An 18,157-nucleotide genomic window follows, 5' to 3' on the forward strand; every position below is an offset into this window, starting at 1 on the left:
GGTAGGTGAACTCGGATTATACGAGGTCATATCAAACATTACTTTCCATATTTTACTGACATTACATTTTCTCATTATACTACAAGCTACTGCTAAATTTATCAAGACTTCCTCATGATTCGTGTGCCTATTTTAAGGGAGCTATGATTTTTTTTTATCCTTGAAACCCCATTTTTTCCACCCCTTGGCCCTTATTCAAAGAATAGTAGGAACTTTAAACGAATTTGATATTTTACTTAATAAGAAAGTTATAGCAATATATTATTTATTCTGTTTTTTTTTTGTCATTTCTTTGCCGTAAGGGTTGGTCATATCAATTATTGTTTCAGACAAAAGTTTTAGGTAATGTTTAGAGGACTAACAACTACTTTAAACCAATTTGATAATGTGGGCCTATTAAGGGCGGTATGATTTCTTTTGTCTTTGAAACTCCATTTTTTCCAACCTCCCCTGGGCCAGTGGTTGGTGATATCCTAAAACTTTACTTAGATAAGTTTTAGGCCCTTATCCAAAGAATAGTAGGAACTTTCAACAAGTTTGATATTTTACTTAATAAGAAAGTTAGTGATATTTTTTTTTTTTGAAAAATTTCCCCCATGGTCTGATTTTACCCATTAATGAACTCTACTGACATTTTCGGTCATTATATTTTATGTATCAATTTGAAAGTGATTGGCACAAAATTACAGCAGTTATTGTGTCCACAAGAAAGTGCAATATATATAAATTTATATATATATAAATTGTTTATAAATTTTTGGACTGATGGTGGTTTTAGGGTCTGGGGGATGTGAAATGCGAAGATATGTCAAATTTTTCAGAAGTAGAGTCATGGTACCCACTACAATAGGTAGCTTTCTTATGAAATTTACCTAAAACCAGATGAAAATTTTCTGGATGTTCATATGCTTGTGTGTATGTTTGATGTCTCTTACCTTATATCTTCAGAACTACTGGATCAATTTTGACCAAACTTAGTCAGATTACTTCTGTGTATGGGGCATTAATGCCATTAAATTTTCTACCTAAAATGGTTAGGGTAGTTGGGCTGTAAAGCAAGGTCACACCCTAAGTATCTTGTGATTTCACCGAATTAAGGTCTTATTTTTCTTTGGTACATTTGTTAACAACTAAAAAATAATATTTGCAAAAGTTTTTTCAAAAGTTCAACTCCACCCGAAACAATGCTCTAAACTAGTGGGTATACTGCATCAGTAGTACCCCCTGTCATCACAAGGGGCTCTGTTGTAGCACTGACTTACAAAAAATATTATATTTAAATAAAATTATAAATATTTTAAATTAAGCTGTGTGTATGTGTAAGCTGTTTGTGAGTTCAGATAAACAGGTATTTTTATTTTTTAATTATTATTTTGGGTTAGATTTGAAAATAAAAAACATGAAAAAAATACTTAAATTATTGTAAACATTTACATATTAGTTTTAACAGTCTAATTTACTTGATTTATTTGTGAATAAAACAAATTATTTGAATTTGTTTGTCTAGTTTGTAGAACATATGGTACGTAATTTAAAGGATTCATTAAAAACTTGTAACTGGGATGCAGCTCGATACTGCCTTCGCTTTTTAGCTGATCTTGTCAATTGTCATGTTGTGGCAGCTAATTCACTTCTTCAGTTACTTGATAATATGCTAGATGCTGCAAAAGAAGATGGTGTTCCCAACGTAAGTGTATCATAATTCAATAGTTACACTATAATGAATAAAACATAAAACAATATATAAAATGTAAATTAATTTGTCTTAAAATTTTTTCTTAATGTTATTCATTTTTTTTTTGATAGGAAAGTAATGGTTTGTGAAAAGATTTTTGAAAATTCAAGTTTTGAATTTAACCAGGTTAAATAGTGTACAAAGTTTGTGTTAAATAACACAAATTAAGGACAGGATAAAATAATTGGATGTATATATTTGTGTGTGTCCGTGCGCGTGCATGATTTTTCTAGAGTCAATTCCTTTAAGAACCATATTCCTCTGTACTAGTGTATAAATTTAAAGAACTTGATGAACCTAAGTAAAGAATAATAAATAAAGTAGGATGACACTTACCTTATTTTATTATATATACAAAAAGGTTTTTGTGAATTTTTCACATCCTCAGTTGATTTAACTAAGAAGATTTAATTTGATACCTATGTACAGAGTGTGAGGATGACTCGATTGTGAGTAGATGGCAGCACTTGTTCAGACATTGTTACTGTATAATTCAATCTATTTCAAATTTGTGCAGTAATATAACATTGGCTAGCCAGACCACACATATTTATTCTATTTTAATCTATTTATTTATTTTAATTTTTAATTTTAGTATTTTTATCAGCTGACGTCATATTTTATATATGTAATTTTTAATTTTTTTGATGTCATTGTGATGTAGACCAGAATAATCTCAAGCTAGGATTACTAGGGAAATGAGTATTTTCTAGCTGCCTTTTGCGCCGTTCTCGGCCGACCACGCTTCGCCCTGCACCGATGATGTGCCAAGAACGACAAAGAAAATGAAAAATGAAAATTTTAAATGATCTCATAAAATTATTACTAAAATGCTGAAATTGTTTGGTTTTTTGAAGGATCTTTTTTAAATGAACTGAAATACAACGCTAAGAAATTTGAATGTTTGAACAAAGAAATTTTATTGACACAATGTATCTTAAAATTAATAATTTTTATATTAGGATTCAATCTTTGATGCCGGCCGGACGCTTGCTACATCATAAAAAGAAAGTCATCTCTAAATGCATTCGACTCTTCACTATGTTATTCGTCTTCTGCCGTTCACAGCACACCCAGTCGCCCATCTTAATTTCTTGATCCTGCTTCTTCCAAGTCCAGAGTGAGAGTGCCAGTGCCCTTTCCACACACTTGCTAGCCGGCCGGAGAAAAAATAATTACCTTCCCCTTCCAACAAAGTTTCTTACATTACAGATCGCATGCGCGAGAACTTCAACATCTTAACAATAATACACATCTACTGAATACTAGTAAAAAACATGTTACTCATATTAAATCTAATACAATGTTACACAATTAAATACAAGTTACAATGTCAAAAAACATTACTTATATTACATCTAATATAATGTCATATAATTAAATACAAGTTACAATGTCAAAAAATAATTTACTTATATTAAAGCTAATACAATGTCATACAATTAAATACAAGTTACCATGTCAGCTTTATTTTTTAGATAAGCCTAATATATTTATGCCTATCATTATGCTTGCCTACCAATGTGTATTTGAAGTTCAGCCCTCTTTGAAACTTAAACTAGGTTCATCTAGTGAATTTTTATCACTAGATATTCTTATAAGGCATGAGGAAGATTAGAAAGTTAGACCAAAACACCCCAAGTAGGTTTATTTTAAATTGTTTTTACTTTAGTAAAATATGCACTGGTACTGTTGCTTTATTAGCTCTATGTGCATTGTCATTACTGCAGTAGCATCAAAGGCAATTCATATTACCTCAGTTGAAATTTATTGCTACAACTAGCTGTGATTAAATTATACAGGCATGTAAATTTCAAATTAAAGTAACCTGAAATGTTTATGTATTGTAAATTAATTTTTTGTTATTGTATGATTGAACTGATTTACATTTTATTTCTGCATGAAGTAGTAGCCTGTTACTATCTTTTTTTTTCTGAAATTGATGTAAAAATAAGTTCCAGATAGTGCTGCATTAATGTGTAGTTTTCAGATCCTCAGAATACTGAGCTTCCAAATAAAATTGATTAGTTGCATATCACACTGAACAAATTCAGAAAAGTTGCAAAATAATCATTTCAAGTTTCTGTAGACTTCTTGTAATATTAAAATGCTCTATTAATATAATGGGGGTGTATGTAAACATAGACACCCTTTAAAATACATCTTGATAAGTGTGTGTTAATTTTGTAGGTTGTATTTAATTTTCCATTTTAATTTCTTTATCTTTTATCTAAATAATTGTGAAAATAAAAATTGCACATGAAAGTAAAAGGGTGTGTTCATGATTACAGATGGATATTGATTTCATTTAAATTAACATTTTTTGATTGTATTTTATTGAAATGTAAGGACAAACACACTCAGCTGTAATGCTTTATTTGCATGTACAAAAACTGTTGTAACCTGTTCCAGTTCTGAGTCTTTGGGCAGAATCTTCCCACACCTTTGTAGAATATGTACATTTTCACAAAGATAGGCGCCAAAATTATTCTGGAAATTCTTCTGTTTAAGGGCCTAATATTCTTGGATAATGCGTTTTATAGTTCGTGGTAAATTTATAGGCTTCACCCTGGAATAAAATCATGATTTAGATTTGCATTTGAGATGGCCCATATTCAACAAAGTAAGCCTACAAGCAGGCTAAGAGAGCCTAGCCGAACAGGTTAAGAGAGCCTAGAGGAGTCTGCTGGGTTTATAATTTATTCTCTTCCAAAACATTGCTGAGTTAATAATGTTAAATTCTAATGTATTTATAGATACAATTAAAAACTGGCTTTTGATGCAGATGAGGTAATGGAATGAACAGATCTCTGATCTGTCGGAAAAGTCACTTTTCTTTTATTGATTGCACCATGTTTCTCTTGTCTTAATATTGCAACTTTCAATGCAGTTTTGTTTTTTTAGTCATTTTGTTGTAAGTTGTTTATTTATATTCATCCATATATAATGAATGAGTGCTACAATGTGTGATCCTGCTGTGTGTGAAATACAAGTAAGCACTCACCGCAAATTATGACAGGAAAATTATCATATCGTAGGTAAATTCATAAATTTGCCTGTGAATGAGCCGAATACTATGAGTGACCTAAAAGTAAGATAGTAGTGCCATTCATTTCGAGAAGGACAAAGGAATGTTTTCATGATGAAGAATGTAGTGGCTGGCCGTCTAATAACTACTGTCTGTAATACTGATGATTTGATTGAAAAAGTTGACTGAAAAGTTGGAGAAAACCGGCACTTCACCATGTCACAATTGTCTTTCATGTTTGCTAATTTTTCATTATCATTGATTTTTGAAATTTAACTGAAAAAATTGGCTATAGAAAATTTTATGCCAGACGGGTTCCAAATATGTTAACTGACATGTACAAGAAAAAACTCTTGCTGCAGTGGATGAATTTTTGGAGCATTACGAAAATAAAGAAATTATTTTGTTAAGAAATTATTTTTTTGTTAATTATGGTTAACTCCAAAATTTGGAGTTAACCATAATTAAATAAAAAATAATAAATATAACCTAAACAACGAAATATCCATAGCCCCCCAGCTTTAATATTACACCAGCTAAAATTATAGAACCTGAGGTAGGCGCCTCAACATGAGCCCTAGGCAACCATAAATGAAATCCAAATAAAGGAAACTTAATCAAAAAAGAAAATAAAATAATAAACATTAAATAATTATTCAATAAAAAATCAACAAATAAATAATTAAAATAACCATAAAAACTATTTAAATAAAAAATTCTAAACAAAAAGGGGAAAGAACCAAAAAGAGTATAAAAAATTAAAAAAAATCCTGCACTTAAACGCTCAGGCTGATATCCTCATTCAAAAATCAATAAAAATAAAGGAATCAATCTACACTCAAAGAAAAAAATAAAAATAAAAATCAATAACAATAAAATCCAAAAATAAAAAAAATAATAAAAAATGAAAACAAAAAATATAAATCTTAGACAACAAATCAAAATAATAATGTAAATAAACAGATAGCAAAACAACAATAAAAATTCAAATACTTAAACAACAAAAAATATATGAAACCCTATCAATTATAAAAAAAAAAAAAATACAAACCCACTAAATACACAAATCAATTATTTAAGACACAAAAAAGGATTAAAGAAAACAAAAAAAAAATAAATTTTAACATAAGGTCAATCTATCTAAATAATCTCTTCTAGAATTACGAATTAAAAAAAACAATAAAGAAAGTCCTAAAACACCATCACAAACCCCAAACACCAAATAAATAACTAAAAAATAAAAATCAAAATAACCTATAAACCCAAAAATAAAAAAAAAAGAATAAAGTAATAAATATTCAAGTCCCAAAAGACACAAAAGAAAATGCCTATGAACAAATAAAAAAATAATTAATCTAAAGAAATAACCAAAAAAATAAATAATCATCATAAGTAAAGTTTAGGATAGTTTAAAAAAACAATGATCTTGTAAATCATAATTTAAAAAAAATTTATCTAAACAAAATCAGTAAAGCAAAAATCATCTTTAGTATCCAAAACTAATATTTTATATTAAAATACTTACTGAATTTTCACAAAATATTTAATTTTATCAAATATTATTATATCTCCAATACTTAAACACCCTATATCACTAGGATCAATACTAATTTTTCAAACAGCCCTAATGTGCAGAAATAATTCAATAATAATTAAATCATCATGATATCTTTACATCATATTCTTAACAACAGTAGGAGGACTAATAATTATATTCATATATATATCAAGAATTGCATCAAATGAAAAATTCAAACCAAGAACAAACATTTTTTTAATCTGAATATTAGTTGTATTAATTTCTATTATAATAAGAAATTTAGATCCAACAACAGAAATAATTACTAAATTTAATGAAATAAAGGAAATGACAACCGAACTAACTGAAGAAAAATCAACAAGAAAATTTTTTAGAATATATAAAATAAATATTACACTTACAATAATATTAATCCTAATTATTACAATAATCTCAGTAAATAACATCGTAAGAACATTTGAAGGACCACTTAAAAAAACTTATGTTTAAATCAATACGTAAATTAAGACGAATTAATTCCTTCTTAATTGATTTACCAAGACCATCAAATATTTCATTATGATGAAACTTTGGATCACTTCTAGGAATATGCTTAATAATTCAAATTATTTCAGGATTATTTCTAGCAATACATTACTCACCAAGAATTGATAAAGCTTTTAAAAGAATTGTGCATATTACCCGAGAGGTAAATTACGGATGAATAATTCGAAATATTCACGCAAATGGTGCATCATTATTCTTCATTTTAATTTTTATACACACAGGACGAGGAATATATTATGGATCATTTAAATTAAAGAAAACATGAATGTCAGGATCGTTAATTCTTTTAACATTAATGGCAACAGCATTTATAGGATATGTATTACCATGAGGTCAATTATCCTTCTGAGGAGCAACAGTAATTACAAACTTAATTTCAGCAATTCCTTACATAGGAGAAATAGTAGTACAATGAGTGTGAGGGGGATTTGCTGTAGACAATCCCACACTAAATCGATTCTTCACATTCCACTTCATTTTACCATTCATCTTATCAACAATAGTAATATTACACCTAATATTCCTACATGAATCCGGATCATCTAACCCACTAGGTATAAAAAACAATATTGACAAAATCCCATTCCACCCCTACTTTACAACAAAAGATATCTTAGGAATAGTAATAACAATAATATTTAATTTAAATCCATTCCTCACCATAGATCCAGAAAATTTTACACCAGCAAATCCACTAAGAACACCTCCACACATTCAACCCGAATGATACTTTCTATTCGCATATGCAATTCTACGATCTATCCCTAGAAAATTAGGAGGAGTAGTAGCACTAATAATATCAATTATAATTATTATATCAATACCATTCTCAATAAAAATAAAATTTCAAACAAGATCATTCTACCCAATAAATAAAGTAATATTCTGAACTATAGTAAATACATTTATTTTACTCACATGAATCGGAGCACGACCAGTAGAAGAACCGTATATTATCACAGGACAAATCTTAACCACAATTTACTTTTCATTTTTTATTACCTATCTATGTCTGCAAGGATATGAGATAAATTATAAGTTATAAGTTAATAAGCTCAAAGCAATATAACTTGAAATTATAGGAGAGTATAAAATACTATTAACTTTTTTATCACCTTAAAATAATGAAAAACAAAAAAATCCTAAAAAAAATAAAAACCAAAATATAATTTAAAGTAACAGGTAAATAACTCCTTCAACACATATATATTAATTTATCATAACGATAACGAGGAAAAGAACCACGAACCCATACAAAAAAATAAATAAGGAAAACAACCCTAATAAAAATAAAAAAAATTATACAATCACCCCCCAAAAAAACTAAACAAGTAAAAAATCTCATAAACATTATATTTCTATATTCAGATAAAAAAAATAAAGAGAATCTAAATGATCTATATTCAACATTAAATCCAGAAACCAACTCCGACTCACCCTCAGAAAAATCAAATGGAGAACGATTAGTTTCAGCCAAAATACAAGAAAGAAAAATTATAAATAAAGGAAAAGAAAAAAAAAATAAATCAAACATCCAACTGAAAATAACAAAAATAATTCAAATTAAAAGACTCACAATATAAAATAAAACAAAAAATAACTAAAAAAAAAACAACTTCATAAGAAATTCTTTGAGAAATTTTACGTATACAACCCAATAAAGAATAAACAGAATTAGACAACCAACCAGCAATTATAATAAAATAAACTCCCAAACCAGAACAACAAAAAAAAAAGACAATAAGAAAATCCAACAAAATTAAAACTAAAAGGAAATATTAACCAAAAGATTAAAGAAACAGAAAGACCCAGAATAGGTACAAAAAAATAAATTAAATAATTTCCAAAAACAAGAAAATAAAATTCCCTTCTAAATAACTTTAAAGCATCTCTAAAAGGCTGTAATAAACCAAATAAACCAACCTTATTAGGACCCTTACGAAATTGAATGTAACCTAAAATCCTACGTTCAAACAAAGTAAAAAAAGCAACACCCAAAAGAATAAAAATAAATAAAAAAAAGAACTAAGAAGAATAAACATTTACTAACCGTAAAAATACATTATTAAATTCTAAATTTAAAGCACTTAAATCTGCCAAATTAGTAAATAAATTATTATATTACCAAAAATCCTTTCGTACCAATTAGAATAAATTCAAAGAAGATAGAAGAAACCAACCTGGCTCATGCCAGCTTGAACTCAGATCATGTAAAATTTTAAAGGTCGAACAGACCTAAAACTGTAAAACCTACCCCACAGAAACTTTTAATCCAACATCGAGGTTGCAAACAAATCTATCAATAAGAACTCTCCAGAATTATAACGCTGTTATCCCTAAGGTATCTTAATCTTTTAATCAAAATAAAGGATCAAATATACATAAAAAAATGTAAAAAAAAATAAAGATTAAAATTTTATTTGTCACCCCAACAAAATTTAATTAATAAAAATTAAAAAAATAAACTAAAAAAAAAATTTTAAAACAAAATAAAGATCTATAGGGTCTTATCTATCGTCCCTCTCCTAAATTTAAGCTTTTTAACTTAAAAATAAAATTCAAATTAAATTTTAAAAATAAAGTATAATTTTCGTCAAACCCTTCATTCCAGACCTCAATTAAAAGACTAATTTTTATGCTACCTTAGCACAGTCAAAATACTGCGGTTGTTTAAACCATTGAGCAGGCCAAACCTTAAATAAATTACAAAAGGACATGTTTTTGATAAACAGGCGAAATTATTTTTTGCCTAATTCATAAATAAAATTTTTAAATCTACTAATTTAATCATAATTAAAAATAAAAAAATTAATTAAAATCCAGTAAAAAAATAAATATATAAAAAAACCTAATTTAATCTACAACGAACTTTAAATGATGAAAGATTCTAATCCAACAAGAAAAAGAAAAAAATAAATTATATAAAAAAAAAGAGCTTATCCACCTTAATATAAAATTTCAAAATGAAAAAAAAAAAATTAACAAAAAGAAATTCTCGATTAAATCAATTTACCAGATAACCAGATATAAGAAATGAATTTCATATCGAAACAATCCCAAACTAAACAATCCCAAATAATTATTCCACAATAAAATACAGATTAAGATAGATCTTCACTATTCGGGAAAAAAAAAAATTTTAAAAATTAATTAACCCTGATACAGAAGGTACTAAAAAAAATTATTATTCTAAAATAAAATGTACTTATCCAATACTGTACAATTAACTAAATTAAAAAAAATCAAATAAAAAAAGAAGACAAAAAAAATTTAAAAAAAAAAAAAAAAAAACCTACAGACTCAACTGAATTGAACAGTAAAAAATCTTATTGTAAATAAGAATAAACCGAAGTCCGATTCTAGATACACTTTCCAGTACATCTACTTTGTTACGTCTTATCTCAATTTATGAGTGACGGGCGATATGTACATAATTAAGAGCAAAATTCAAAAAATTTATTAAAAAAAATTACTATTAAATCCAAATTCAAATTTAATCAAATTAAAAAATCAAAAAACAAAAATCAATGTAACCCATAATAACCTTCTTATAACTGCATCTTGACCTAACATAAATCTTTAAAAAGAAAAAGAAAATAAATTTTCATTACACTCAACGACAGAGATATACAAGGAAAAAAAGGTACAAAAAATCGTGGAATATCATTTAAATTACAGGTTCCTCTAAAAAGATTTAAAAACCGCCAGATCTATTAAATTTCAATTATAAAAAATATACTACTTTAGAAAAAAATTACTAATTAAGAATAACAGGGTATCTAATCCTGGTTTAAATTCAAATTTACATAGAAAAAAAAAAATTATTATATAAATTTCACCTAGATACAAAATATTAAAACCAAATAAGACTAAATTCTAAAAAAATTAACTTGAACCTGAGGAATAACCGCAAATGCTGGCACAACATTTTTTGGTTCTAAAAAATATAACTTAAATTAAAAAACCTTAACACTGAAAATAAAGATTAACCATTAAGGATATTTAACCTAACAAAAATTTACATGCGTTATAAATTTAAAGCCAAATTTTAAAACAAAAATCAAATTTTTTTAAAACCGTATTTAAAGGGGACCTTAACTCCAAATTTTTAAACAACAAATAAAACAAATTACATTCAAAAAAGGATCTCCTCCCTTGAACAAACATAACTTCAAGCTACCCCTAACTTAAGTTAAATAAAATTATAGCTTAAACCAGTCGATAAAATCAAAAGCTAATAATTTAAGATAAAGAAATATTAAATAAAGCTACCCCTAACATTATCTAATTTAAATAAAAAACAGTAGTTAAAATAAATAAAAGTAAACTTAAAAGTTGATAACTAAAGCCACACAAATATAAGATAAAGCTACCCCTAACATTATCATAATTTTATATAAAAAAAAAGAAATGGTTCAAAATATATAAAAATAAACTTAAAAGTTGATAACTAAAAGCCACACAAATATAAGATAAAGCTACCCCTAACATTATCTAATTTAAATAAAAAACAGTAGTTAAAATAAATAAAAGTAAACTTAAAAGTAGATAACTAAAAGCCACACAAATATAAGATAAAGCTACCCCTAACATTATCTAATTTAAATAAAAAACAGTAGTTAAAATAAATAAAAGTAAACTTAAAAGTTGATAACTAAAGCCACACAAATATAAGATAAAGCTACCCCTAACATTATCATAATTTTATATAAAAAAAAAAGAAATGGTTCTAAATATATAAAAATAAACTTAAAAGTTGATAACTAAAAGCCACACAAATATAAGATAAAGCTACCCCTAACATTATCTAATTTAAATAAAAAACAGTAGTTAAAATAAATAAAAGTAAACTTAAAAGTTGATAACTAAAGCCACACAAATATAAGATAAAGCTACCCCTAACATTATCATAATTTTATATAAAAAAAAAAGAAATGGTTCAAAATATATAAAAATAAACTTAAAAGTTGATAACTAAAAGCCACACAAATATAAGATAAAGCTACCCCTAACATTATCATAATTTTATATAAAAAAAAAGCAATGGTTCAAAATATATAAAAATAAACTTAAACAATAAATAATCTTAACCAAAATAAATACTTAAATAAAACATATGTAATTATTTTACTAAACTTAACCTTAAGATAAGAATTAAACCATGAGGTTTTTTTTTTATAATAATTATATATTTTTAAATACACTTATTATAATATAATTATATTCCTTAGGTTTTTAAACTTTAAAATTTATTTGAATGAATAAAATTATTTTTAATAAAATCCTATTTAATTTAATTGAAAGTTAATTTAAATTAAATTCTTATGAAATAGGTATTTAATTAAAATTAAAAATAATTTTAATTAAATATCTTATTGATGCATTTAATTAAATAATTTATTTTAGATGATTATCTTTACAAAAAACTATTTTACATTAAATTAAAAATCTATATTATACTAAAATCTTTATTTAAATATAAGAGGTTATCTATTATATAATAAATTTTTTAATTTATAATAATTAAGAATAACAGGGTATCTAATCCTGGTTTAAATTCAAATTTACATAGAAAAAAAAAATTATTATATAAATTTCACCTAAATACAAAATATTAAAATCAAATAAGACTAAATTCTAAAAAAATTAACTTGAACCTGAGGAATAACCGCAAATGCTGGCACAACATTTTTTGGTTCTAAAAAATATAACTTAAATTAAAAAATTAAATTAGAAAACCTTAACACTGAAAATAAAGATTAACCATTAAGGATATTTAACCTAACAAAAATTTACATGCGTTATAAATTTAAAGCCAAATTTTAAAACAAAAATCAAAAAGAGAGAAAAAGGAGATTAGGTATGCTGTAATGGCAGCATACCTCATCTCCTAGACTGAAGAATTTCAATCAAGAGTTCGATAAAGAAGCTTGTAGGTATTGTTTTTTTGGGGACAAAAAGGTCTTGCTTGACAAATTTATTGATCGCAAAACTATTGTGAATGCCAATACAATTGCAAAACGTTAAATAATCTTAGAAGAGCTATAAAAAAACAATCAATGTGGGATGCTATCTGCTGGATTTTGTTTTTGCATGACAATGCCTGGCCTTAAATGGCAAATCAGACAGTAAGATAATTGGAAAAAACTTTATTGGAAAATTTACAGTCATCCCCATATAGCCCTGACTTAGTTTCCAGTTATTTTTCTTTTTCTTCACTTTGAATGGCAGCTTGCTCTTGCAAAGCTTTGACAATGATAATGAGTTGAAAAATGGTATTAGTGTGTAGTTTAAGTTGCTGGTGGCAGAATTTCTTAAGAGGGACTAAAAAAGCTAGCGAAAACTATGAAAAATGTATGGAAATAGAAGACAGTTGTGTAGAAAAGTAGTAATACATAAATGTTGTTTTTATGTGTAAATAATAAAGTTGATTCATATTTTTCAGTTTTTTTAATTTTTTTTATTTCAAAATTGACCTTAGTTTAAAAACACACCTTTTATATAAGAGCAGACTGAGTTATTGTACAGGTTGGTTTAGAGGTGGCGTAACTATTGCTTGATTTGTCATAATAATAATTGTAAAATTATTGCTTTAAGGGGTTATTGCGTTACTGATAATCAGATATAGTGTAGAAGCTTCTGGAGCTCTTTGGAGTAACTTGTTAATGTACATTAAGCTGGCATAAATTTTGATTTTGAAATGTATTATACTTACAGAGACTTAAACTACAAGAAAGTCCTTAAATAGCTACGTATTCTAATTCCTTTATGATTGTTTACCTTGGAACAATCTGAAAATGCAAGATTAATCCTGGTTACCCTAGTCTTGAAGACTTTCCATTCCATTCCATTCTGCTGCTGATGTGGAGTTCGAATAAATAAACCTTTAAAACACACATGTTATTAGATTTCATGTCAATAGAACTAACTGTTAAGCGCATTGGTTATGGTAATGAAGTATCATTCAGCATTAGTCACACTGCCTGTAAACCAAAAATTATTCAGTTGTATTGAATTTGAATTATTATAATAATTCTTATTTTATTACTTATAATAATATAGTAAATTGACTGAGTTACAACTTCATTTATATTTAATATTCAGTAATTCACTTTAGCAGTATGAACAATGTTTTTGAGATATTGTTATCTACAATATATATCATTGCTTATATGAAAGCAATGATTTTGCTGTATGCATATAGAAAATGCAATGCAGAATTACTTTGTCTGAAGAACATGTTTTCTTTGTTTCTGCCTTTTTTTTTTTTTTTTTTTTTTTTTTTTTTTTTTTTTGTTCAACACTTGGATGGCCCATTTTTGCTTAACAGGATTATCAGGTTTATAAGTTATATTAAAAAAAATTTTTGAAATTTATTTTTACTTTTAACCAAATTGTTTATCCCAAATTAAGGAACATTTTTCAGAAATGAAGCTGTGTATTCCCTAATTTATACTCAAAGCTGATAAATAATTTTTATTATCAAAACATGCTGGAAGTATGTTAGTCTTCATTAATATATTTGTATTTGATAATTCATCAGTTTCCTGATATGTATATATAGTTGTTTGGACAGAAGATAAAGCTGTAAGAGTCCTTATTATACCTTTGTGTAGAGTTTATAAATTAGTTCGTGATAATGCAAATAAGACTCAAACTAGTATTCTTACTAATAACTTCTTTTAGCATAATATTTGATGTTTTAAATATTACAGATCAAGCTGAGCAATTCATTTTTGTTTTAAGTACAGCATGTTTATTCATGATTCTATGCAAAATATTATTTTTTTTTATTCTGTCATTTCATTTTGCATTTCCTTATCTTAAATTAAAAATAAGTTTTTCTGACTGTGTCTACTAACTGTTGTACAGGTTTTAAAACATTATTCTTAATGTTTCTGTAGTATATAAAATATATACTTACGTCGTCACTTCTGATCTATACTTGATAACATAATTTTTTTTTGTTGAATCATTCTTTGTTGTCTACTTTTGGTGATCTGTGGAAACTGTAACATGGCTTTTGCTGTTGGAATTTTTCCTTATTTATCAGCCATCAGTTTTTAGCATTTTACTGTTTGAGAAATTTCAGTTGTTGTGAAATCACTACATTGTAAGGATATTACTGTTTATAATCTTATTTTAATTGATTAAAATAATCAATTATTTTAATTGAGTTTTATCAAGATTTGTTCTTATTCTCACAGGTAAGGAAAGATTGGTATGTTTTTGCTGTCATGTCTTGTTTACCGTGGGTGGGCAGAGAATTGTATGAGAAGAAAGAACAGGCTCTTGATATGCTGCTAGTTAATATTGAAGTTTATCTTAATAAACGCATTAAGAAACATCTGGGTGCTTTAAAAGTATGGGGCAGTGACATACCACATCCTCAGGAAGAAGTAAGTAATTTTTATAATTTTACCTTTATCTATAATATTACTGTATCTTTTAAAATAAAATTTTCAATTTAATTATTTGGTTCAAACAATAATTTAACACTGGTTTTCTCATTGTTATGATACAATGTAATTACTAGTTATCTAATATTTTCTATGCATTATGATATTTAGATAATGGTAGAATCCGACGATTTAATTATCTGGCTCTGAGTACCATAATAAGTTTGTTAGATTCTAAACGAAGTGGAGGATCATAAAACCTTTGTGGTAGATTTTAGAGCAAGTATGAACTGTAGATGCATAGGTGATAAATTGAAACAACGCCTTGTTGCTTATTGAATTGTTATTTAATTTCTTTTTGTCTTGACATTTTGATAACATATAATTGAAAATCTGACTTATAACATAAAACATATAATTAAACTTAATAACATATAAGTATACAAATAAAATAAACGTTCATCCGAACATTAGTATGCACGTCTATCCAGACTGACTGTACAACACGACCACTCTGGGTCAGATTCTGGTGCCGAATAAATAGAAGTCGCTACATCACAATGACCACTCCTTGTGTAATTATGACATAGCACATTGTATGACCATAGCTTGCTGCAGAGCTCTAGCCCTTGCTAGATAGCAGCACCCGACGGCAAAAGTGGAATGTAACACACTGCCCACTAATTATAATTTAATAACATTATAAATTAACTTAATATACAAATGAAGCGTGATACTTATAATTAGTTACATATAAGTTTAAAATTAAAGTTAATTCAACAATATAGTGTTGATAAGAGAAAAAATTGAAAGCAAAATAAATTAATGAATGAACATTACATTAAGATGAAGTTAAATAAGTATTATTGATTGCATTGAGAATGACTCTTGTCATCACAATCATTTAAATTTGGAAGGACAATCAATTTGTTAATGGTTCTTTTTATTATGGTATTATTGGTTTTTACATCTGCTAATCTAATGCGTCCATCCTTACGTGGATGTACTTGAACAATTACTCCTAATTTCCATATCAGTGGAGGAAGGTTATTTTCCTTAATTATAACTACATTACCAACACAAATGTTAGTATTTGAAATTTCGCACTTATTTCTCTGTTGCAGAGAATGTAAGTAACCATTGGACCATACTTTCCAAAAATCCTTTATTAATTTTTGTATATGCTGTCACCTTGCGAGCTTATTTACATTAATACCTGAGAAATCAGGATCAGGTAGGGAAGTTAAAGGAGTGAAAATTAAAAAATGTCCAGGAGTAAGTGGAACTTGATCATATGAAGGTAAATATAATGGTCTGGAATTTAAACATGCTTCTGTCTGGATTAACAAGGTGCATGATAACTCTTCATAATTTACAACAGAATTTACCATGACTCTTCGCAGGTGAAATTTCATGTCCTTCACAGCAGCTTCCCATAAACCGCCCCAACTAGGAGAGTACGGAGGAATGAAAGACTATTTTATGTTGTTTGAGGTGCAGAAAGAATTAATTTTGGAATTAGCATTGTCGGTTTTAAGAGAATCATACATCTCTTGAAGATAATGATTTGCACTGCAGAAGTTTTTTCCATTATCCAAAAAAATATGAGAGGGCTATCCTCGGCGTCCTACAAATTTTCATAGGGCAGCTATAAAACTTTCTGTAGATAAATCAGTTACAAGTTCAACGTGTACTGCTTTGGTGCTGAGACATACGAACAGTGCAATGTAAGCCTTAATAGTCGAAGGATTGGTAGATCGAGTACGCTGCCCACCATGACGGATAAGTATTGGACCAGCATAATCAACACCAGTTGACTGGAATGGTCTGGAAATTGTGGCACTCTCTTTAGGCAGTTGACCAAGTAACTGACTCTGAGGCTGAGCTCTAAAACGAAAACAAGTTAAACATTTATGTATGATGGAGCGAATTATGATTTTGGAATTGACGATCCAATATTTCTGCCTAAGTGAAGAATGAATTATCTGTAATCCTACAGGGAATAATCTTAAATGTTCATGAGAAATAATCAATCGAGTGAGATGACTATGAGGACTTAAAATCATAGGATGTTTAGCAATTAAAGACAAGTTTGAAAAACGACCTCCAACGTGAATAATAACATTTTGATCCAAAACTGGGTTAAGAGAAACTAATTTGCTTTTCCTTGATAAAGGAGAATTTTTTCTTAAATCGCATAATTCTTTAGTAAAATATAATTCTTGTGTTTAACGAACAAGAACTTCTAACGTGGAATTGATTTCTTCTGGAGAAAGATCTGACAGTATATGATTATTTTTATTTCTTAAGTTATAAATAAAGTGACAACAATATGAAAGTATGTTTAATGTTCGTCTGAACGAAGAAACTGGCTTTGAAAATTCTACAGCTTCTGTAGTTTAAAGAGTAGGTAAAAACATATTAGTTTTGCTAGACTTCGTCTCTTCCTTGAGATAATCAGGTGGAATTATAGAAATGATAGGTTGATTGGATGGTCAGGCGTTCTCATCTTCTTTCAGAAAAGATGATGGACCATTCCACCAAAGTTGTAACGAAGTTAATGTATCCGGCATACAACCACATGACAAGATGTCTGCGGGGTTATCCTTTGAAGGAATGTGCTTTCATAAGCATTCCTAAGTCAGCTCTTGAATTTCGCAAACTATACTTACGATGAATATTTTCCATCTATTAGGAAGCGATGAGAACCAGTAAAGTACTACCTTAGAATCCGACCAAAAATGGATTGAATGAAATCTTAACTTAACTGTATTGAACAAATGAGATAAAAGAAGAGCCACGTTCAGCCCAAGCCTTCGAACAGAGATTTGCTTGACAGGAGCAACTCTAGGCTTTGAACACAGCAAATGGATTTCATCATGTTTATTACTATCAACAGATCTGATAAA

General features: G+C 27.5%; 1 protein-coding gene and 1 pseudogene across 1 annotated transcript in view; both read left to right on the forward strand.

Moving 5' to 3' along the window:
• Cbp80 (Nuclear cap-binding protein subunit 1) overlaps nucleotides 1-18,157 on the forward strand; it is a 152,319-nt gene that overhangs the window by 26,224 nt on the left and 107,938 nt on the right. Inside the window, exons 4-5 of the mRNA XM_075375264.1 lie at nucleotides 1,508-1,687; nucleotides 15,057-15,248. Of these exons, the coding sequence (XP_075231379.1) occupies nucleotides 1,508-1,687; nucleotides 15,057-15,248 (372 nt within the window). The remainder of the gene's footprint in view (nucleotides 1-1,507; nucleotides 1,688-15,056; nucleotides 15,249-18,157) is intronic.
• On the forward strand, nucleotides 6,785-8,985 carry LOC142330164 (cytochrome b-like; annotated as a pseudogene).

The sequence above is a fragment of the Lycorma delicatula genome, chromosome 1 (assembly GCF_047948215.1).
Source record: "Lycorma delicatula isolate Av1 chromosome 1, ASM4794821v1, whole genome shotgun sequence".
In the NCBI taxonomy this organism is placed as follows: Eukaryota; Metazoa; Arthropoda; class Insecta; order Hemiptera; family Fulgoridae; genus Lycorma; species Lycorma delicatula.